Genomic DNA, 23,582 nt, shown 5'->3' on the forward strand with positions numbered 1-23,582 from the left:
TGAGAATATCTTACACAATTGTGTAACACCACTTATCCTTAGGCATGTAGATGCAACACTTAGGGCTCACAATAATTTTAGGGGCCCATAAAAATAAAAATTTATTTTAAGAGAAAAAGAAAAAAATGAACTTTTGGGGCAAAGAATGTCTGGGTGTATAATAATATAGTTGTTTTTGTAATAATGCAGTTATAAAACAGTTTTATTAATTTTCATGGAAAAAGGGACCCATGAGGGCAAAAGTGTTGAGGGCTAGTGAAAATGAACATGGCCTTAATGGTTTTCATTTCCTATTATGAAATTATCAAGGTACAAGAAAGTGAAAACACAACTAGATATGTATATAAAACATTATTCTCTAAGAGAAATCATAAAATTTAAGGGTGACATTTTTTAAAAGCTCAGCAATATTAGAATAGCGTCTCAATTATTATTTAATCCTTTTCAAATAATTCTTTATTAACGGGAGCTATGAAAAGAGATTGTATTTATATAAATAAATGTTTGCAAATTAATGAAGATTTAAAGGAACTAGAGCACAATAAATGTTAAGGGAAGAAAAAAATAAGTAGAAAGAAAAAAGGAAGAGAAGGAAAGAGGAAAGGAAAAAACATTATTTAAAAGGAGAAACAGAACTACATCTCGTTATTTAAATCAGCAAAGTTGAAAATACTTCCTAATTCACAGACTTAGCATTATGTCAATTAAAACGCCCAAAAGATAACTGAAATATTAAGGAACATACTGACAGGAAGTATACTGTCTAAAATAAATTTGAAAAAAATGATCATGTATCTAAACCTACTGATACTAGATGAAAAAGAGACAAGTTAGGGGGGAGGGGCAGTGCCTAGATGGAACAGTCAGTTAAGCGTCTGACTCTTGGTTTCAGCTCAGGTCTGATCTCAGGGTAGTGAGATCAGCCCCATGTCAGGCTCCACATCCAGTAAAGAGTTGCTTGGGTTTCTCTTTCCCTCTTTCTCTGCCCCTCCTCTGACAATGATCCTCCCCCCAGCCAATTAATAAATAAATCTTAAAAAATGGGAGAACTTTTTTTTAAAGCTACAAATTAAGACATTTTAAATATATGAGGTCAATATGGATGGACCTTGAGGGCATTATACTAAGTGAAATAAGTCAGAGAAAGACAAATACTGTAAGATCTCTCACTAATACGTGGCATCTAATAAAACTGAACTCAGAAATAGAGAGTGGGTTGATGGTTGGCAGAGGTGGGTGTGAGGTGAAGTGGTAAAAAGAGGCAAAAGGTAGAAACTTCCAGTTTTAAGTAAGTTCTGGAATATAACATACAGCAAGGAGAGTATAGTTATAATGCTTTATTGGAACTTTAAAGCTGCTAAGAGAGTAGGCCTTAAAAGTTCTCTCATAAGAAAAAATAAGGAAAAGAATAATAAATAGTAGCAAAAAAACTGTTAACGTGAAGAAAAACAAACTGAAGGGAAAAAAAACTGAAGGAGCCTGAGATGTCCTTAAACAGATGAATGTATAAAGATGTGATTGATATATACACACACACACACACAATGGAATATTACTCAGCCATCAGAAAGGATGAATACCTACCATTTACATCGACGAATGGAACTGGAGGGTATTATGCTGATTGAAACAAGTCAATCAGAGAAAGATGATTATCACATGGTTTCACTCATATGTGGAATATAAAATAGTGAAAGGGACAATAATGGAAAGGAGGGAAACTGAGTGGGGAAAAATCAGAGAAGATGACAAACCAGGAGAGACTCCTAACGCTGAGAAACAACCAAAGGGTTGTAGATGTGGAGCTGGGGGGGGAGATGGGGTTGAGGTATTAAGGAGCGCACATGATGTGATGAGCACTGGGCATTATAGTATATGCTGGCAAAATGAATTTAAAAAAAAAAGAAAGAAAAAAAAGAACTACTCATCTCTTTATCTTCATTGTACATTATGCAGAATTTCAGATAAATTATAAATTTTTTAAATGGAAAAATATGGACTATTTCTAGTAATGAAAAGCAGTTTATCTTTGTATTTCAAGCAACAAACCAAATTATTTAAAAAGTATCTACCAATGTAAAAATGAAAAGAAAGCCGACAGAGTGAAGAGGGGAGGCACTTAGTAACTGGAATGCTAGATAAAAGTTTTATCTCCAAATTATACTGGGATGGAATTAGGTTGATACCTAATCCTTAACAGACAAATTGTCACAAAATTGAACTTAATCAAAAAGAGGTTAAGTTGCACCCATTTAACCATGTGCCAGATACTACTATAAACATTTTACATTTGTTAACTAATCTCACACTGACAATAAGCACCTTGTGAAGAAGCCACTATTTTTACTCTTACATAGCAAACCAGGAAGATAAGATACTTACCCAGTATGACACGGCAGAGCGGTCAGAGCCAGAATATGAACCCAGACGGTCTCACTTCAAAGTCCATGCTCTTAACCACTAAACTATCTGCTTCTTTCCTCTACACAACAAAAATTCATGGACCTTTTCATTCTATAAATCTAAGTCTATCAGACAGACATAAACTATGATAACACAAAACAAGACACAAAAAAGAATGATTTTGATAGACTGCTTTGAGGATTCACAGGACCATAATATGATTTGCAATAAAGGGGATAAAGAAAGGTTTGTGGAAGAAATGAAGTGTATATTGGGCCTCGAAGGATATGAGACAGAGAGACAGAAAATGAGAGAATCAAATACTTCACACTAAAGGAATACAATGACCAAAAGCCTTAAACTAAGGTAGAAAAGCACTAGCAGCTGAAAAGCTTGACTTGAAAAAAAACAGTACTTAGAGGAAAAACAAACGGAAAATAAATGAGTCAGAGTCCTAGAGAGAGGTCAGACAACTCACTGCAGAAGGTAGGGGAATGACATGGTCAGAGCTGTTATGGGGCAATTAGATATAAGAAGTAGACAGAAATGAAATGGAAATGGAAAGAAATGTCAGAAGGTTAATTCACTAGTTTAGGCATGAAAAGGAATGTCTCAAGTGGGACCAACAGCAATAGAGAAAAAGGAATAGATATACAGCACACAGTAGCTACTCAAATTCCAATTAAATAAAGGAACTAACAGGGTCAGAAACAAAGACTAGGTACACTAAAATGTAAAGACAAGAAAGCAGATGGATAAGGCCACATTTGGAGGCCACAGTCTGGGGAACCTAATGAAGGCTGTACGTTACAGGCCAGAAAGGAGCTTGATTGAAGGGTCAGAAAGACTATGAAGACAAACTGCCCCTGCCTGTGTTCAAGAAGTTAATTGAGGAGACTTTATAATAATATCAACATTCTGTGAGATATTTTGGAGGCAGATTGATAGAATTCAACAATATTAATGTGGAAGTGACTCTGAGGTATTAAGTGCAAATGAATTAATCTTGTCATTAACAGAGATCTACATGGTGAGATGAAAGCTTATATAGTATGATGTCCAGAAATAATGATGTGTCCACAAGACTAGTGCTAGGATGAGAAAAATCAGGGCCAAAAATATAGATGCCACCCATATAAAAATACAAACAAATTGCAAGATTTAAAAAAATGTACTGGCAAAGAAAAAAGTATTAGAAAAAAAAATGGATCTAAGAAAGTTTAAGAAACTGCATATATTTAGAAGGGAAGGAAGGAGAGCCAAAAAAGCATCATCAGATGGTTAAGATTAGCAACACAAGAGTCAAGTAAAGGGGCACCCAGCTGACTCAGTTGGTGAAGCATTCAACTCTTGATCTCAGGGTTATGAGTTCAAGCCCGTGTTGGATGTAGATATTGCTTAAAAATAAAATCTTAAAAAAAAAAAAAAAAAAGAATCAAGTATAAGACAGCAGTGCTCTCTAACATTTTTCACAGCAAAGTACATAAATAAGACAAGATTTTTGTGGCACAAAGGGGTAAATGAGGCTGCTAATAACCAGGTGTTTATTAGCCCAGGAATTAAGATATATTAGTCTGTATACCAGTTAATCCACTCACTGTATTAAAAGCTCTGTATTAACAAAAAAGGCTTTATGCCAAAAAGTTTAAGATTATACTGTCCTAAAACTGTCTATGCACTGATTAAGTAGGTGGGATATTCCAGATATGACAGTGAAGAAAAGAACTGAAAAATAACTGCGAAAACTTAAGAAATCACTTACCTGAAAAAACACTATTGTTTTAAAAGTCAGTGGAAAAAGCTAGGCTTCAAGAAGCAACTATGGACAAGGGTGTTTAATTAAAAAATCAACATTGTTACCAGTCATGTTACCCTAATTGGTTGTAAAGGATAACTTAAATGGGATAATTCCTCAAATCTTGCTAGCAAAAACATTGCCTTCTTAAACTAAATTATAATTGTAATATGCTTTGCCTTCTAATTCTCATTTTATTCCTGTTAATAAAGAGAATATATATTTCTGAAACTTGGCAACACTTACCCAGTGCGAGATTGACCGACTTTATCACAAATATCCAAAATGAGGCCCCAATCCTCAGCAGTATTCATCTCACTGGTTGCTTTCTCTGTGTTTATGAAAAGAAATTGCAGGAACATTATTTTTAAAAATCTTTAAGAGGTAAATGACCACATTCAAATGACCAAATTGTGATATCGTCAAGTATCAACTAGAAATCAGAACAGCTGCCAGCAATCTGTTTAATGAGATGGTCAAGTACATCCTCAAAAGAGGGTAGGGTCACATTTACTCTCTATTACAATAATTTTCCCCATTCACACTTCAGTTGCTTGTTATTTAATATAAGAAATAGGCCAGGAATTTAAGAAACAAAACAAATGAACATAGGGGAAGGGAAGGAAAAGTTTAAAAAGATGAAAACAAAGAGAAAAAAACTGTAAGAGACTTAACTATAGGAAAGAAACTAAGGATTGCTGGTGGAGAAGATGGTAGTGAGGGGCATTCAGGAGGGCATTTGATGTTAATGAGCACTGGGTGTTATATAAAACTGATGAATTACTAAATTTTACCCCTGAAATTAATAATACACTATGTTAAATAAATTGATTTTAATTAAAATTTGAAAAAGTAAAAAAATCTTTAAAAAGAGAAGAAACAGGCCATTGATGGGAGAGCTGGGTGGCTCAGTTGGTTAAGCACCTGGCTCTTGATTTCAGCTCAGGTGTTGATCTCAGGGTCTAAGACTGAGCCCCCACATCTGACTCCACGCTCAGTATGGAATCTACCTGTCTCTCTCCGTTTCTCCCCTGTCCCCCTGGGCTCTGCTCACACGTTCTCTCTCTCTCTCTCTCTCTCTAACAAACACATAAATAAAATCTTAAAAAAGAAAAATAGACCATTGATACTTATTTATAAAACAACAAAAAAACTACATACAGATCTATCCCTTTCCCCATGAAGAAAGACTAAAATAAGAAATAGTTTCATCATCAAAAACTTTACTTGCCAGTGAAGAAACATAACTAAGTACAAATCTTTAGCAAAAAGTTTCAGGTAATAAAATTATTATGTAATTTTGTCGATTTTTGTATCTGACATGGGGAAGGAAGAAAATGAACAAAAGAAACCAAGCTTTAACTGAGGATTTCCCATTAAATGAAAATGACAAACTTAGAGATATCACAGATTGAGCTCAATCATCTCATTAGGCTCCCTCTCTTAATTAAAATAAAAAGTTCTGGGGGATCCCTGGATAGCTCAGCAGTTTGGCACCTGCCTTTGGCCCAGGGCACGATCCTGGAACTCCAGGATCGAGTCCCACCTTGAGCTCCCAGCATGGAGCCTGCTTCTCCCTCTGCCTGTGTCTCTGCCTCTCTCTCTCTCTCTCTGTCATAAATAAATATTTTTTTAAAAAATGTTTTTAAGGCAAACACACAAGGACAAGGAAAACATTAGAAGCAATAACAGCAACAGTATCTCAAAAACTATGTAACAATATAGATATGGTTACCTACTCAAAAGACCTAAAAAACATGCATCATATACCAACCAGCAATAACAAAAAAAGCTTAAGAACCAGCTTGTTTTATACCACTGAATTCTCAGAAAAGTCAAGTACTGGTAGCAGAAGGAAATGCCTGCAGTTGACAGTGGAGAAGAAAGAGGATTTAGAATGGAATAATGCTACAAAGTGTAGGTAGGTATCTATTTTGCCTTCCTTAATCAGGAGCTCTGGTAACCACCTCTCCCCAGCCTCCTGAGCAAATGAGTGAAGATTTGCTTTCTGGAGATAAAGCATAGCTGAGACATAAGCACCAAAAATAAGTAATTATTTCCAGTTTCCAATACAGCATTTAAGGAACTTGGAAATTATCACTCTATCCAACCAAGTAAAGAGCTGAAAAATAAACTCTTCTGAGATCCCTCAGAAGTGAAGTCACAGGCCAAATGCTGTGCCCAAAATCAGAGATACAGACAGATGGATACACAGAATAACAATTTAATAGATCAGAAACCCATAAGCAGAAATATCACCAGGAACCAGTACCACAGATCTAAGCTGTAACAGACAAATTTCCTGGAGCTAAGTGTGCACAATTCTGAAGGCTAAAATCCAAAAGGGTACACAGAGGATTTCCCACATTTTTATAAATTTTATTCTCAGGAGCTCTCCCAGGATCTCAAGATAAATTCAGAGAAAATTTTCCATTTTTTAGCAGGATGAGGGGGACAATAACCATTGTGAGATACACCAGAGCCTTCTTTTCTGAACAAGGACTACTTGTTAATTATTTTAACCAGTACCTAACCAACCAGGGTTTTTACCAGAGATTAACCCACCTACAGTTAGGGAAAAGTCCCAACACCAGCCTCCCATGTGGAAGAAAGGGAATATCCAACTTCAGCCCATCTAGCCATCCTTCCTCACCCAAAAGAGGAAAAAACTGAGAAGCAGTGAGAAATTCACATCCCAGGGGCAGAAGGTCACTTTAAAAAACTGAGACCTAATCACGAGACTACAGAACATGTCTTACCTCATCATTCCTTACTATTACACTATTAAAGGATGGTGTTCTTTCTTTTTTGGGAGATTGGGGGTATGTTGTTTCCTTTATCTAGGACATCATGTCTAGCTTTCAGCAAACCACACTATAAGGCAAAAAACACAGTCTGAAGAGTAAGTATCAGAACCAGATTCACACATGACAGGAATGGAGTTATCAGACCAGGAATTTTTAAAGCTATGATTAATATGCTAAGAGCTCTAATGGAAAGAAGAGTCAACATACAAAAACAGATAAAGAATGTACGCACAAAAATGGAAATTCTAAAAAAGAATAAAAAATACTAGAGACCAAAACTGGTATAACAAAAATGAATGCCTGTGATGGACTCATCAGCAGATGGAACACAGCTAAAGAATCTCTGGACTTGAGTATATATCAATCGTAACTTCCAAAACTGAAGAGCAAAGGGGAAAAAAATGACTAGAAGAAAAAAAAAACTACAATAGATTATCCAAGAACTGTGGGAAACCATAAAAAGTAAAACAGGCATAACTGAAATAGCACAGGAGAAACAGAATACTTGAAGCAAAAACAACTCAACATTTCCCCAAACTGATGTAAGACATCAAACCACAGGTCCAGGAAACACCAAGCATAACAATTATCAAAAAAGCTACACCTAGGTAAATCATTTTTAAATTGCAAGAAAATGAATGATGGAAGAAAAAAATGGAAAAAGAAGTCAGCAGAAAAAAAAAAACAACACCTTACTTATATAGGAATAAACGTAAGAATTACATCTGACTGAATGGATAAAGAAGATGTGGTATATGTAGACAATGGAATATTACTCAGCCATTAGAAACAACAAATACCTACCATATGCTTCAAGGTGGATGGAACTGGAGGGTATTATGCTGAGTGAAGTAAGTCAATCGGAGAAGGACAAACATTATACGGTTTCATTCATACGGGGAATATAAAAAATAGTGAAAGGGAATAAAGGGGAAAGGAGAGAAAATGGGTGGGAAATATCAGAGAGGGAGACAGAACACATGAGAGACTCCTAACTCTGGGAAGTGAACAAGGGGTGGTGGAAGGGGAGGTGGGCAGGGGGTTGGGGTGACTGGGTGACGGGCACTGGGGGGTGGGGGGGACTTGACGGGATGAGCACTGGATGTTATGCTATATGTTGGCAAATTGAACTCCAATTAAATAAATAAATAAATAAATAAATAAATAAATAAATAAATAAATAAATATCTTTTATTAAAAAAAAAAAGAATTACATCTGACATCTCAGAAACCATGCAATCAAGGAGGAAATGGAGTGAAATAGTGTTGAGAAAAAATAACCATCAACCTATTATATATCCTGTGAAATTAGTTTTCAAAAGGAAAGGAGAAATAAAGACTTTCTCAAACAAAAAACTATTAAGGAAATTTGTTGCCAATAAACTGACTTTACAAGTTTAAAAAAAGTCTCTATCTGTGAAGATAGAGGAAAAAATCGAGATATACGGTATATACATGTGTTTCCATTTATGTAAAATAAATGACAGCAAGGATATCAGGAACGAGAGAGAGGAACTGGCAATATTTTGTTATTTATTTCACTTGCCTGCACTACACAGTGCACTTCACACTACCACAGTCAAGTGGTATAATGCTATTTCAAAGTGGATTTGGACTACTTTTAAATGTACACTGTAAATTCTAGGGCAACCACTGAAAATAACAAAAACGTAAGTATAATTGATGTGCTACAAAAGAAAAAAAACTAAATCATATGAAATGCTCCATTAAAATCATGAAAGGCAGAAAAAAAAAGAATGGAAAAAAAAAGGAACAAAGAACAAAGGCTACAACTAGAAAACTGTAACAGATATGGTAGGTATTAATCTAACAATATCAATAATTACTTTAAATGTTAATGGTCTAAATACAATTATTATCAGAGTGATCAAACTCCAATTATACATTGCCTACAAGAAGCCCACTTTAAATACAAAATGATCAAACATAAATTCCAATTATACACTGCCTACAAGAAGCCCACTTTAAATACAAAATGATCAAACATAAATTCCAATTATACATTGCCTACAAGAAGCCCACTTGAAATACAAAGACACATGCACATTAAAAGTTAAGAGATGGAGAATGATAAAGCATGCCAACACCAATTAAAATAAAGTGGGAGTAGCTATATTAATTTCAGACAGAGCAGATTTTGGAGCAAGGAAAGTTATCAGGGATAGAGCATTACATAAAATAAAGGGATTAGTTCTACAAAAAGACATAATAATCCTTAAAATGTTAATGCCTAACTACAGAATGTCAAAATAACAGTGTCAAAAACCAATAGAACTATAAAGATAGATGAAGCCACTGTTCTAGTTGGAGAGTTCAACATCCCTCTATCAGAAATGGATAGATGCAGAAGGCAGAAAATCATTAAGGACATAGTTGAACTCAACACCATCAACTGTATATAATTGGCATCTATAAACTACTTTATCCAACAAATGCAGAAGACACATTCTTCTCAAGCTCACATGAAATACCAAATATGTTGCATGGCCATAAAACACACCATAACAAATGCAGAAGACTAGAAATCTTACAATATCTGTTCACAGACCACAATGGAATTAAACAAAAATCATTAACAAAAAATAGCTGGAAAAATCACAAAACGTGAAGTAACACACTTCTAAATAATACATGAGTCAAGGAAGGAAGCTCAAGAGAATTTTTAAATATTTTGAACTAAACAAAAATGAGAGTACAACATACAAAAATTTGTAGGACAGGGACCCCTGGGTGGTTCATTTGGCTAATTGTCTCAGCACAGATCTCAATCTCAGTGTTATGTGTTTAAACCCCATGTTGGGCTCCACACTGGGCCTACTTAAAAAAAAAAAAAAAAAAAAAAAAAAAAAGTAGAATATAATTGAAATCAGTGCTTGAGAAGTTTATAGCTTTGAATGCCTACATTAGAAAAGAAAATCTAAAGTCACTAATATAAACTTCTACTTTAGAAAACCAGAAGAACAAAAAAAAAAAAAGAAAAAAAGAAAACCAGAAGAACAAATTAAATCCAAAGTAAGCAGATGAAAAGAATTACAGCAGAAATCAATGAAATTGAAAAAAGAAAATAAAGAAAAATCAATACAATCAAAAGTTGGTTCTCTGAAAATATCAATAAAATTGACAGTTGAAAAATAAAAAAGAGGGACTCCTGGTTGAGTGGTTGAACATCGCTCAAGGCATGGTCCCAGAGTCCCAGGATCAAGTCCCACATCGGGCTCCCCTGGAGGAGCGTGCTTCTCCCTCTGCCTGTGTTTCTGCCTCTCTCTTTGTGTCACTGATGAATAAATATCTTTTTAAAAAAGATAAATTACTAATATCTGAAAGAGGGGATGTCACTATAGATTCCATGGATATTAAAAGGATATTTTTTTTTATATTTTATTAAAAGGATATTATATGAACATTACTATGGCTCAATAAAGTTGGGGGATCATGGGAACCACCAAATTATGGCCAATCAATAAGCACAGGACAGGGATGCCTGGGTGGCTCAGTGGTTCAGCGTCTGCCTTCGCCTTAGGGTGTGATCCCGGGTTCCTGAGATCAAGTCCCGTATGGGGCTTCTTGTGGGGAGCCTGCATCTCCTTTTGCCTGTCTCTGCCTCTCTCTCTCTCTCATGAATAAATAAAATAAAATCTTTAAAAAAAAAAAAAAAAAAAAAAAGGGCAGCACAAGGACATATCCTGGACTTTGGCATCTGAAGTGAAGAGTGAGGACAGTCTTGTGGGACTGAGTCCTCAACCTGTGGGGGCTCTGACACTATTTCTAGGTAGATAGTGTCAGAACTGAGTTACATTTGTGGGACACTGGTCAATGTCCACTGAGAATTAGAGAACTGCTCAGTAGTGCTGGAAAAACACCCATAAGAATTATGAACTCTATGCCCACAAATTTGATTAGATAAAATGATCAATTCCTTGAAAGACACATCTGCCAAAATACACACACAAAAATAGACAATCTGAAGAAGGCTGTATCTATTAAAGAAATTGAAGCAAAAATTAATAACCTTCCAAAACAGACAGCATAAGGCACAGAGAGGTTAATAGTAATTTCTACCAAACATTTAAGGAAGAAATTATACCAATTATCTGCAATATCATCTAGAAGACAAAAGCAGAAAATACTTCATTCTATGAGAGCAATATTACCCTAGTACCCAAACCATACAAAGACATTATTAGGAAAGAACACTACAGACCACTATCTCTCATGAACACAGATGCAAAAATCTTTAAGAAAGTATTAGTAAATCAAATTCAACAATACGTAAAGAGAATTCTACATCACAACCAAATGGAATTTATCCCAGGTATGCAATGCTGGCTCAGTATTCAAGTCAATAAATTTAATCCAGCTCATCAACAGCTAAAGAAGAAAAATCACATGATCTCATCAATAAAAGCATCTGACAAAGTCCAATGACTCATGATAAAAATTCTCAGCAAAACAGGGATAACAGGGAACCTCAATTTGATAAAGAACATCTACAAAATAGCTATAGCTAATATATTTAATGGTGAGAAACTAGTAGAAGCTTTACCTAAGATGAGAAACAAGGCATGGATGTCTTCTCTCACCATACCTTTTCGTCAGCATACTGGAAATCCTAGCTAATACAAAAGGACAAGAAAAAGATATAAAAGGTATACATTTGAAAGGAAGAAATAAACTTATTTTTCCTTACAGACATGTTCATCTACGTAGAAAAGCCAAAAATATCCACAAATGGAACTAAAAAATGAGAGGCGCCCGGATGGCTCCGTCGGTTAAGCCTTCGATTCTTGTTTTTGACTCAGGCCACAGTCCCAGGGGCTGGAGATCAGCATCCCCTCCCCTCTAAGCTGTTGGGCTCCCTGCTCAGCAGGGAGTCTGCTTGCCCCCCTCCTGCTCCTTCCCCCTTGCCCCCTCTCTGAAATAAATAAATCTTTAAAAAAAATTATTTTGGCAAAATTGTAGGATACAAAAGTCAGAGGCTTTCCTAATATAAGCAACAAACAGCTGTAATTTTAAATTAAAAACACAATACCATTTATATTAGCACTCAAAATACTTAAGCATAAATCTACAAAATACATACAAGATTCCATATGAGGAAAACTATGAAACTCCAATGAAAGAAATCAAAGAAATAAATGGAAAGATGTTCCATGTTCATGGATGTCTACAGCAGCTTTCTTCATAATTGCCAAAACTTGGAAGCAAACATGATGTCCTTCAGTAGGTGAAGGGATAAACTAAGGTACATCAAAACAACAAAATATTATTCAGTGCTAACAAAACCCTAATAAGTCATGAAAAGACACGGACAAAGTTTAGAGGCATATTACTAAGGGCAAGAAGCCAATCTGAAAAAGTAGATAATACATATTTCCAACCATACATCATTCTAGAAAAGGGAAAATTATAGAGACAGTTTAAAAAAAAAAATCAGTGGTTGCCAGGGGCTGGAGCAAGGGCAAGACGAACAGGGAGCACAGAGGTTCGCCACGCAGAGAAACTACTCCGATGAGACACCAAGAGTGATGCTAATGTAAGCTATGGACTTTGGGTGCTGATGATGATGGGGATATGTGGGTTCATAAGATTTTAACAAACATACCTCTCAAGTACAGGATGCTGATATTTGGGGAGGCTGAGCATATGTGGGAGCAGGAGGGATATAGGAAATCTCTATATTTTCTGCTTAATTTTGCTGTGACTCTAAAACTACTCTAAAAGTCTATTATTTAAAAATTAATAAAGGAAGCAGCAACTGCATGAATGCTCATACCTGCTGCACTGAAGAGTTAACATAGAGGCCTGTTATACTTTAAGAAGCCTGTTTATGCATTTCCTGGTGTATAGAAACTTGAATATAGGGAGAGTTCTCACCATCCTCAGAAACGAGAAGACTGGCTCCCTAGGTCTAAACTGACTGTACAGACAGTATGGTTTATTCTGAATATCCGCTTTCCTTCCGGGAGTCTGGAGTTTGGGTACGTGCCAAGCAGAGTATGCCTACAAGATCAGCTCCAAATAAAAACCCCAAGCACTGACTCTAATGAATGGTACTTCCAGACTTCACCCATGTGCCCTTTCACTTTGCTGATGGCACTCTGGATCCTTTCACTATAATAAATCATAACTGTAACTATATGCTGAGTATTGTGAGTCCTGGTGAATCCTGGAAGTGGAAAGGTAGGAGGGTAGTCTTGAGGTCTCCCACACCCCCATCAAATATCTGCCCTCTCAGAAATTATTCTGTTCTACCCCCTCACATTCATCCATACCCTCAGAGAAATTACAGAACTCTTCTCTGGGGATTCCAGGTCAGTCCAAGAGGAAACAGCTAAAAATACTCAAGATAGGGACACAGAGGGTAGAGAGAGATTCCACAGTAAATGGCATACCATATCACTTATAATGAAGTTCAGTCAGTAAGGCCTAACCACATGATCACAGCTTCCAAAGCGCTTTCTATTTTTCTAATATTAAGCTTGGGAAGACAACCACGGATTAGCAGCTGAGAAAGTCTTCTATAATATGCAAGATAAAGGAAAAAAAACAAAACAGGCAAATATGGCAAAAAAGAAAACAGAATAAGGCAAATTAGAAAAAACAAGAGTCTATGTGGAGAGGAAAAAAACTTCAAAAGAAATCGTTATTATCTTCTGAAACAAAAGCTACACAGAAGCAGAAGGTAACCTGTCTTGACTGGAACACCGTGACTCAAAGAACAGATATGCTGAAAGACAGCATCACCGTGATTCCCACTAACATTGTCCTTTTTTTTTTTTTTTTTCTTTTAAACCTGAGATGGGTTGGGAGTAGGAGGCCTGATCTATACCAATATTCCTACCTGTAAGGGGCTGGTCTTGGTGAGGACACTGAAATTCTTGCTCCTTACTTTCCTTCAAAGTCCTGTTCCCTGGTTCAACAGACAATAATACTCATTTCCCCATTCTAGAATCTACTATGGAGAGCTGGAGATTTAAAGCACAAAATAGCAAGCAGCCAATTCTGTCCAACCTCTTTGTAGGCTTACAATTCCTGATCCATAGAACAGCCCCAAGGGATAGAGAAACACCTACCAGTTAGTCATTGCCACTAGGGAATTAGATTAAGTATCTAATAAGGTGGTAGTAGGTGATAACCAATGAGTAGTAGGTACCTGTGCTTAGTCATCCTACCATCTTCCAATAGAGATTTTAACAAAAGCAGGTAATTCACACAAATTCCTTGTGTAAGAATACAAATATCCAAGACATCTGAGATCCTGGAAAGGTGACTTATTTGCAGAAAGTAATAAAATCTGGATATTCAACAAAATGGAATAAATTTCTAATCTATGCCAGGCCCCATCTGAAGTACTTAGACTCTAAATAAAGAAATGAAACCAGCAGATAGAGATCTAAATAGACAACAGAAAAAGTGTCACAGAAAAAAATGGAAAGCCTGAAGTAAGCTGGAAAAAACAAAACAAAACAAAACAAAACAAAAGGTAAAGACCTGGGGGGAGAGAAAGGAACACTCAGGAAAGGCTTCTTGATATACTTAAAAACTAAGAGAACAGGATTAATAATACACTCGTGTCTCTACTTAAGTACAAATATACAGTATATATAGTATAATAAAGAATAAAGTTATGAAAACAGAAGAGAAGTATAACAAAGAATCTAGGCTGGCTACAATAAAGACTACTTTGTGAAAAGTTGGAACCACTCAAAAACCTAAAATACAAGATGAGGTATTTGTATTAGCTCAAGAAACAGCAAAGTTTCCAACAAGAAATTATCTGATCAGAACTGGACTTTCAGGGGGGGGGGGGGAAAGAATCAACTGCCCATATGTGAAAACAGTTTGCATGAGGGAAAAGCAACAAACATAATGAGAAACTAACACTACTCTAGAAACTAAACAGGTTACTTATAAAGCAAATGCTGAGATGCTGTTGATTTTGTTCAGGCTGTAGTGTATGCCAAAAGGATAACTGAATCAAACTTCCCTGTCACTTTTCAAGCTCCCATAAAAGACTAAATCCCTTAAAAATAATAACAATTTGAACTTTGGGCAATTCTTTCAATATTCATGTTCTCAGCCTAAGAACTCAATAAATATTAAATCCACTCAGGTAATTTACAGTATGAACCCATAAAACTCACAGGAACACATATACCTTTAATGGTATCTACTTCAATGATTTTCAAACTTTACTTTTCAGTGCATAAAAGTCTCTACAATGCAACTGTGATGCTACCTATCTGGAGCTTGTTGGATTGCACTGTGCACTGGCTAAGGGCAGAGAACTCCACAAGTTTCCCCACTTCAGGCATAGGCAACAAGCTCTGGAGTTCCCAGGTCATATGCACGTCTGACCAACTGGCTACAAAATCAGGGATTCCCAATATCCCTTTCAGGTTCATTAATTCACTGTAACAACTCACAATACTCAGAAAAGCATTATGATTACAGTTTTATTACAAAAGATACACATCTGAACCAATCAATGAAGTGTGGGACTAAGGCCTGGGACAATCCCAAAGCCAAAGCTTCTATGCCCTCAGGATGCATGATCCTCCTGGCACACCAATGTGTATCACCAAGAAGGCTCAACCAAGTTTTGGTGTCCAGAGTTTTTATTGGCATTTCAGTAAATGAAGTATTATCGGCCACCTCCTGGAACTCAATCTCCAGGCCTCCTACCCTTCTCTGGAGGTCTGGCTAATATCATATGACTCAAAGTCCCAACCATCTAATCACAAGGCTAAGTCTTTCTGGAATGACCAGCTTCCATGCTGAGTCATCTCATTAGCATAAACTAAAATACTGTCCTAGGAGCTCTTCCTGAATAGGATGCTCCTATCATCACTCAAGAAATTCTAAAGATTTAGAGGGTCCCTCTCAGGAAACAGGGACAAAGACCAGTGACACACTTTATTACTCATTATTCTCTTTTATAAGAAAATTTTACCTTCAAAGAAACTCAATATGTAAACCAATCCAAGTGGAACTGCTCTGGGGAGTCCCAACCTCATAGATCCTAACCTTTAGGAAGCCAAAGAATATTGAGTGAATCACCTGATCAATATCCTCTGGTCTAACATTTACTTCATCTTAGAAAAGGAAAGTAAGTCATCACTTTGAGCTGATAGTGTATTTAAATAATTAATCATCATCCTTACTGACTGGTAGCCAAGCAGGCTTCTTAAAAACAATGCATTTTTGTAAAAGAAAACACTTAAATTTTAAAACTCATCGCCTTATTTAAAAATACAATAGCTAAGCTATTTAAGTCTTAACTTACTAAGTCAATTGTTGACCAGATATGATATGCTTATGTCTGATCAAATATAAATGGCTTATTACCGTAGCAAAGTATGATCTCACAGTTCTTGAGTTAAGATGTACCTACTGAACAGGTGAACAAGGTAAACAGTCATGAACTACCTACCTTCTTTGCTCTCTGATACATAAACAAGATCAGAATCTGACTCAAACTTACATAAATCAGAAATGCAACCCATTTCCAAACTCTGAAACTATTCAGATTATTTATTGATGCTGGCTCAAGATCAACAAGAGCAGTAGCACAGTTCTTCTCAGTTACAAAACAACAAATACATTTTAAATTGGAAGAATAAAAACTATTAGTAACAATTCAACATGGTTTTGTGAGCAGCAAAGTCAAAACTATTTTCTAAGACAGAAAGAGGGTTTGTAGGGAAGGTAAAAGTGCCAAGCAAAAAAAAAAAAAAAAAAGGGACTTGCTTCTTAAAGAATTGAAAGCTTCATAATGATCTCATTTTATCCTCAGATCATCCTTACTCTGATGCAAAGTTCATTTTATTGCACTTCACTTCACTCTATTGCACATTGCAGATACTGCGTTTTTTTTGTTTTTTGTTTTTTTACAAATTGAAGTTTTGTGGCAACCTTGCTTTGTGCAAGTCTTTGGCACCATTTTTCCATGTGTCACATTTTGATAATTTTTGCAATATTTCAAACTTTTTCATTATTATATTTGGTATAGTGATCTGTGATCAGTGATTATGATTTGCTAAAACTCGGATGATGGCGAGCATTTTTTAGCAATAAAGTATTTTTTAATTAAGGTGTGTGCATTGTTAAACAGGATGCTACTGCATACTCAATAAACTACAGTATGGTACAAATGTAACTTTTATATACACGGGAAATAACAAAACTCACCTGACTCACTTTATTGAGATGTTCACTTTATTATAGTGTTCTGTAACCCAGCCCACAATACCTTCAAGGTATGCCTGTATACAAAGACCAGTAATCTTTTTTTTAAGATTGTATTTATTCATTCATGACAGAGAGAGAGAGGGAGACACAGGCAGAGGGAGAAGCAGGCTCCATACAGGGAGCCCGACACAGGACTCAATCCCAGGTCTCCAGGATCACACCCCGGGCCGAAGGCAGCTCTAAACTGCTGAACCACCAGGGCTGCCCAAAGACCAGTAATCTTTAATGTTGCAACTCTAACTGTTTTGAAGCATCACAAATTGCATCCATATTAAGATGATGAACTTAATAAAGTGTGTATATTAACTGTCCACTGGCCATTCTCCCATTTCTCTCCTTCTCTTTGGGCCTCCCTATATTCCCTGGGATACAACAATATCGAAATTAGGCCAATTAGTAACTCATGATGGCCTCTAAGTGTTCAAGTGAAAAGAAGAGTCACATGTGTCTTTAAAGCTAGAAATGAAAAAATAAATAAATAAATAAATAAATAAATAAATAAATAAATAAATAAAGCTAGAAATGATTAAGCCTAGTGAGGAAGACATGTCAAAAAGCTGAGATAGGCCAAAAGCGAAGTCTGTTGAACCAAACAGTTAACCAAGTTGTGAATGCAAAGGAAAAGTTCTTGAAGGAAATGAAAATACTCCAGTGAACACACAGATGATAAGAAAGTGAGGCAGCTTTATTGTCAATACGGAGAAAAGTTTGAGTAGTTTGGAGAGAAGATCAAATGAGGCATAAAATTCCCTTATACCAAAGCCCCATCCAGAGCAAGGTCAATTCTATGAAGACTGAAAAATGAAAGGAAGCTACAAAAGAGAAGTCTGAAGCTAGCAGAGGTTGATTCATGAGGCTTAAGAAAAGAAGCCATCTCTGTAAGATAAAAGAGCAAGGTGAAGCAGCAAGCGCTGAGGTAGAAGCTGCAAGTTATCCAGAAGATCCAGCTAAGATCATTAACGAGGTAGCTACACTAAACAGATTTTCAACATAGACAAAACAGCCTTATAGAGGCAAAAGATGCTGACTAGGACCTCCATAGCTAGGGAAAAGTCAATACTTGACTTCAAAGCTTTGAAAGACAGGAATGACTCTCTTGTTAGAGGCTAGTGCAGGTGGTGACTTTAAGTTGAAGCCAATACTCATTTACCATTCTGAAAATCCTAGCGCCTTTTAAGAATTATGCTAAATCAACACTGCCTGTGCTCTGTGAATGGAATAATGCCTGGAAGATGGCACATCTGTTTACAACCTGGTTCAGTAAAAGTTTAGTCCACTGTTGAGATCTGCTCAGAAAAAAAAAGATAATTCCTTTCAAAATACAAGCTCTCATTGACAATGCACCTGGCCACCCAAAAGCTCTGAAGGACATATACACCAAGATTAATGTTGTTTTCATGTCTGTTAATACAGCATCCATTCTGCAGCACTTGGATCAGGGAAGTCATTTTGACTTCCAAGTCTTAGTACTTAAGAAATACATTTCCTGGGGCACCTGGGTGGCTCAGTCAGTTGAGTATCTGACTTTGATTCAGCTCATGATCTAAGAGTCCTGGGACTGAGTCCTGAGTTGCTCAGCAGGGAGTCTGCCTTGTCCCCTTCCCTCTGCTCTGCCATCCTCCCTCTCCATGATATCTCTCAAATATAATCATTAAAAATATTTATGTATTTATTTCCTAAGGCTACAGCTGCCATAGATACAAATTCCTTTCATGGATCTGGGCAAAGAAAATTGAAAACCTGGAAAGGATCACCATTCTAGATTCCAGTAAGAACATTCACAATTCATGGGAAGTTTGTCAAAAGATCAACACGAACAGGAGTTTGGAAGAAGCGGATTCCAGCCATCATGGATGACTCTGAGGGGATCAAGACTTCAGTGGAAGAAGTAACTGCAGATGAGGCAGAAATAGCAAAAGAACTAGAATTAGAAGTGGAGCCTGAAGATGGGACTGAATTATTGTAATCTCATGATAAAATTTGAACAGATGAGGAGTTGCTTCTTATGGATAAGCAAAGAAAGTGGTTTCCTGAGATGGAATCTACTAGAAAATGCTGTGAAAACTGTTGAAATGTGACAGTATTTAAACGATTACATAAACTTAGTTGATAAAGCAGCAGCAGGGTTTGAGAGGACTGATTCCAATTTTGAAATAAGTTCTACTATGGGTAAAATGGTGTCAAACAGCATTGCATGCTACAGAGAAATAAATATTTCAATGAAAGGAAGAGCCTATGGATGTGGAAAACTTCACTGCTGTTTGAAGAAATTGCCACTGCCACCCCAGTCTCCAGCAACGACCATCCTGATCAGTCAGGAGCCATCAACACCAAGGTAAGACCCTCCACCAGCAAAAACATTATGACTTAATGAAAACTCAGATAATGGTTAGCATTTTTGTTTAGCAATAAAGTATTTTTAAATTGAGGTATATACATTTTTTGACATGACGCTATTGCACTTAATAAACTATGGTATAATGTAAATTAACCTATATGCACTGAGAAACAAAACTCATTTAATTCTCTTTATTGCAATATTTGCTTTACTGTGGAAATCTGAAACAGAACCAGCAAGATCTCCCAGGTATACTTATACCCAAAAGGAGAAGACTGAGAAATTTGCTTAGGTACCCAGAAAAACACATGCAGAGCCTCATTTGAATTTCAACAGTCTTCTCAATGCATTGGATATCTTTTTCTGATAAGCAGCTATTTCTGATTTTCTCAGGATTTATGACTATCAAAGATTTGGGAAGGTGAGAAATGCTGACAGGATGATTGCCGATTATGTTCTGGCTATGGGGGGGGGGGGGAATCAATCAGCTTAGAGATGTAACAGTTCGTCAAAAATGGCTAATGAAGAAAGCAAGTCTTTAAGAAATTATTGTCTTTTGGAGATGATGGTTATCAATTTTTCCAAAATGTTTCATCTAAAGTTCCTATCCCCCCTGACCGCCAGAAACTGTGTTTACAAAGAAAAGCAATCTGAAGCTCTACTAACCAGAAAAGAAGTAGGCATCAAAGGAACAGCATGGAAGCATCTAAGAGAAAAGTGCAAAATAGAAATGCAAACCTGAAAAGCTACAAGAAATATACCTAAGAGAAGAAGTAAAATCAAAACAGAAGAAACACTGAGTACAATTTCTTACCCAATGGTTATCAGACTTTGAAGGGACCTATATTCTAAATTTTCACATTTCTCCCCTGAACATATTTTCACAGTAACTGATTCCACCCCTTAGAATGTGAGCAGTCTCTCGAGGCTCCACAACTACTACTAATTATATTATAAGAGAAGATAAAATGTATCCACTGCTGCTTATATGGCAAGTACTGTATTAAGTGCTTTACCATGCATCACATCCTTAAATGAAGACTAATGAAGAGAAGGCTATGCCAGGCCAGAGGTTCATACCTGAAAAAGTAGCAGTATAAAAGCAACAAGGAAACATGCCTTGAGAAACGCAGTGGAAAGTAAGGATGAGGAGGTAAAAAGGAAGCTAAATGCTAAAAGGTCTTACATTCTATGCTAAGAAGTTCAAATTCCTGTGAAAGGTGTAGATTCACTGAAATGCTTCAATCAGAGGAGATATATGATTATATTACATTTTAGAAATATTATCAGCCATCCAGAAAATGGCAACAGACTGCAGGCAGGGATAACAGTCTACTGTACTAATCTAAGAGTTGAGGGATCTAAGCCTGCCCTAGCAGAAGAAAGGATGGGAGGCATGAATGGAGGGAAAATAAGTGTGGATTCAAGAGCTTTATACGGAAGATAAAGCATACAGACTATAGCAATACCAAATCCTTGAGGGCACGTTCCATGTGCCTGGCACCTAGTAGACAGTATGTGCTTGTTGTCTGGAATGTAGAAAATTACAACTACAGAAGTCAATATTCTTGACATGTGTGACTAAACTGAAGTACCATTAATCAGAACAGAGGAAAAGCGTATTTGAGAAGTCTGGATATGATTTTGAGCATACTGGATTTGAAACATATTATCTCCAGAAAAGAATTAGAATGTCATGTGTTTCTATAACTATTTCTCATAGCAACTCCTTGGGGTATTTTTATCCATATTTACAAAGGTGGAAACTGAACTTACAGGGCTTCTGTACTTGCCCACACTGTGCCCGTTTACTAACAGCAAATGCTGCACCTGCAATTTAAACCCAAAGCCCAAAGTCCTTCCATCACGCCATACATACTGAAGAATAATGTAGCATTAACATTTATGAAAATTAGGGCAGCCCCGGTGGCTCAGCGGTTTAGCGTCGCGTTCAGCCCAAGGAGTGATATTGGAGACTCAGGATCGAGTCCCGCATCGGGCTCCCTGCATGGAGCCTGCTTCTCTCTCTGCTTGTGTCTCTGCCTCTGTCTCTCATGAATAAGTAAATAAAATCCTTAAAAAAAAATTTATGAAAATTAAAATGGCTGTGTTTTATGACTGAATGGACTAAAAAGATAAGACTAAAAATATGGCCAAGTCTACAGGATACGAACTGGTCCAAAGTACTTTGATTAGAAATACAAAAGAGTACTATTACAAAAACAAAGATATGATGATTTAGCAGAGGCAGGGTAATGATTCGAAGATGTCTCTAGGGTTTCAAATCAGGATAACTAGAACACCGTAAAATTACTATATAATGAGGGGGGGTCCCTGGGTGGCTCAGCAGTTTAGCACCTGCTTCGGCCCAAGGTGTGATCCTGGAGGCCTGGGATCGAGTCCCGCATCGGGCTCCCTGCATGGAGCTTGCTTCTCCCTCTGCCTGTGTCTCTGCCTTTCTTTCTCTCTGTGTGTCTCTCATGAATAAATAAAATCTTAAAGAAAAAATCTACTATATAATGAAAGTATAATCAGACTGGAAAATAAATTTGGTTTTCTGATAGATTGATGTCTAGGTAATAATAGAACACCAAACAGAAATACAAGACTGGAGATAAAAAAAAAATGAGTAATTCATTATTTGATAAATACTTATTATGTATTGAGTATGTACCAGATACTGTCCCTAGGTATTAAGAGATAAAAATGAAAGTCTCCTTATGTGGAGTTTATACTCCACACAGGAGACAATCAATCAATCAATGTCATTTAGTTGAGTACCATAAAGAAAAATGAAATGGAACAAGGAAACAAAGTGAGGGAGTAAAAATGGATTTTTTTTTTTTTTACAGAAAGTAATTAGGGAAAGACTCTCTTAGAAACTCATTTGAACAGTCTTGAATGATGTAATGGACATCTGGATCTTCAAATACCAAGGGGAAAAACATTCAAGCAAAGACGACAGCACAATATAAAGGCAGGAATGACCGTGGAGTGTTCAGACCCAAAAAACTTAGAATGAGAAAGTTTGGAGATCAAATCATATCAGACATACAGGAAGGGGCCTAATTGTAAGCCACAACAAGGAATGTGCATTTCCCTGTAAGGGGATGGAAAGCTATTGGAGGGTTCTGAGTAGGTGACATTATCTAAGATTTTTAAAAGATCAGGGGATCCCTGGGTGGCGCAGAGGTTTAGCGCCTGCCTTTGGCCCAGGGCGCGATCCTGGAGACCCGGGATCGAATCCCATATCGGGCTCCCGGTGCATAGAGCCTGCTTCTCCCTCTGCCTATATCTCTGTCTCTCTCTCTCTCTCTGTGTGTGTGACTGTCGTAAATAAATTTTAAAAAAATATTAAAAAAAAAAAATCATCAATGACCTTTGTAGAGGAGAACTGACTATAGAGGGCAAGCATGTAGTGCAACTATAAACCTCTTGCCGTAGTCTAAGAAAGAGGTACCAATGACCAGAATAAGACAATAATGGGAAGGTAAGGAGAAGTGACAAAATTCTGGATATATTTTTAAAGTAAAGCCAAAAGATCTTACTGATAAAATGGATGTGGAAAGTGAAAAAAGAAGAAACAATGATGACTTGAAGACATCAGAGATGAGTGACAGGATATAGCAATGCTGCCATCTAAATGAAATAGGCAAGGGTGAAGAAATGAGGATGTTCAGGTAAGAAAACTAAGAACCATTTATCACTATCTCCCATATTAAAGACAAGGAAACTGAGGCACAGTGTCACTTTCACTGATAAGCAGCAAAGTTGGGGAATAAATTCAAGCAGTACAGCTCCAGAGTCTGAATTTGTAACACTAAGCTAAATTGCCTGGTAATACTGCACGGGGAAAAAGGTCAAAGAATTTCTAGGACTGAGCCTGAGGCTTGGTTTGAATTTGGAAGTCACAAAAACAAGAAGCCAAGAAGACTAAACAGAAGCTAAGCAGAAAATGAGCAAAAGT

At 36.6% G+C, this 23,582-nt stretch overlaps 1 protein-coding gene across 6 annotated transcripts in view; it reads right to left on the bottom strand.

The window, feature by feature from the left end:
* The window catches only part of STAM (signal transducing adaptor molecule), an 81,135-nt gene that overhangs the window by 53,358 nt on the left and 4,195 nt on the right, over window positions 1-23,582 (bottom strand). For 4 of the 6 annotated variants that reach the window (XM_072825654.1, XM_072825653.1, XM_072825657.1 and 1 more), the window contains exon 2: window positions 4,445-4,529. The exons of the other annotated variants lie outside the window; for them this stretch is intronic. In XM_072825654.1, coding sequence (XP_072681755.1) covers window positions 4,445-4,529 — 85 coding nt within the window. The remainder of the gene's footprint in view (window positions 1-4,444; window positions 4,530-23,582) is intronic. 6 annotated transcript variants of the gene reach the window in all.

The sequence above is a fragment of the Canis lupus genome, chromosome 5, assembly GCF_048164855.1.
Source record: "Canis lupus baileyi chromosome 5, mCanLup2.hap1, whole genome shotgun sequence".
Taxonomy (NCBI): Eukaryota; Metazoa; Chordata; class Mammalia; order Carnivora; family Canidae; genus Canis; species Canis lupus.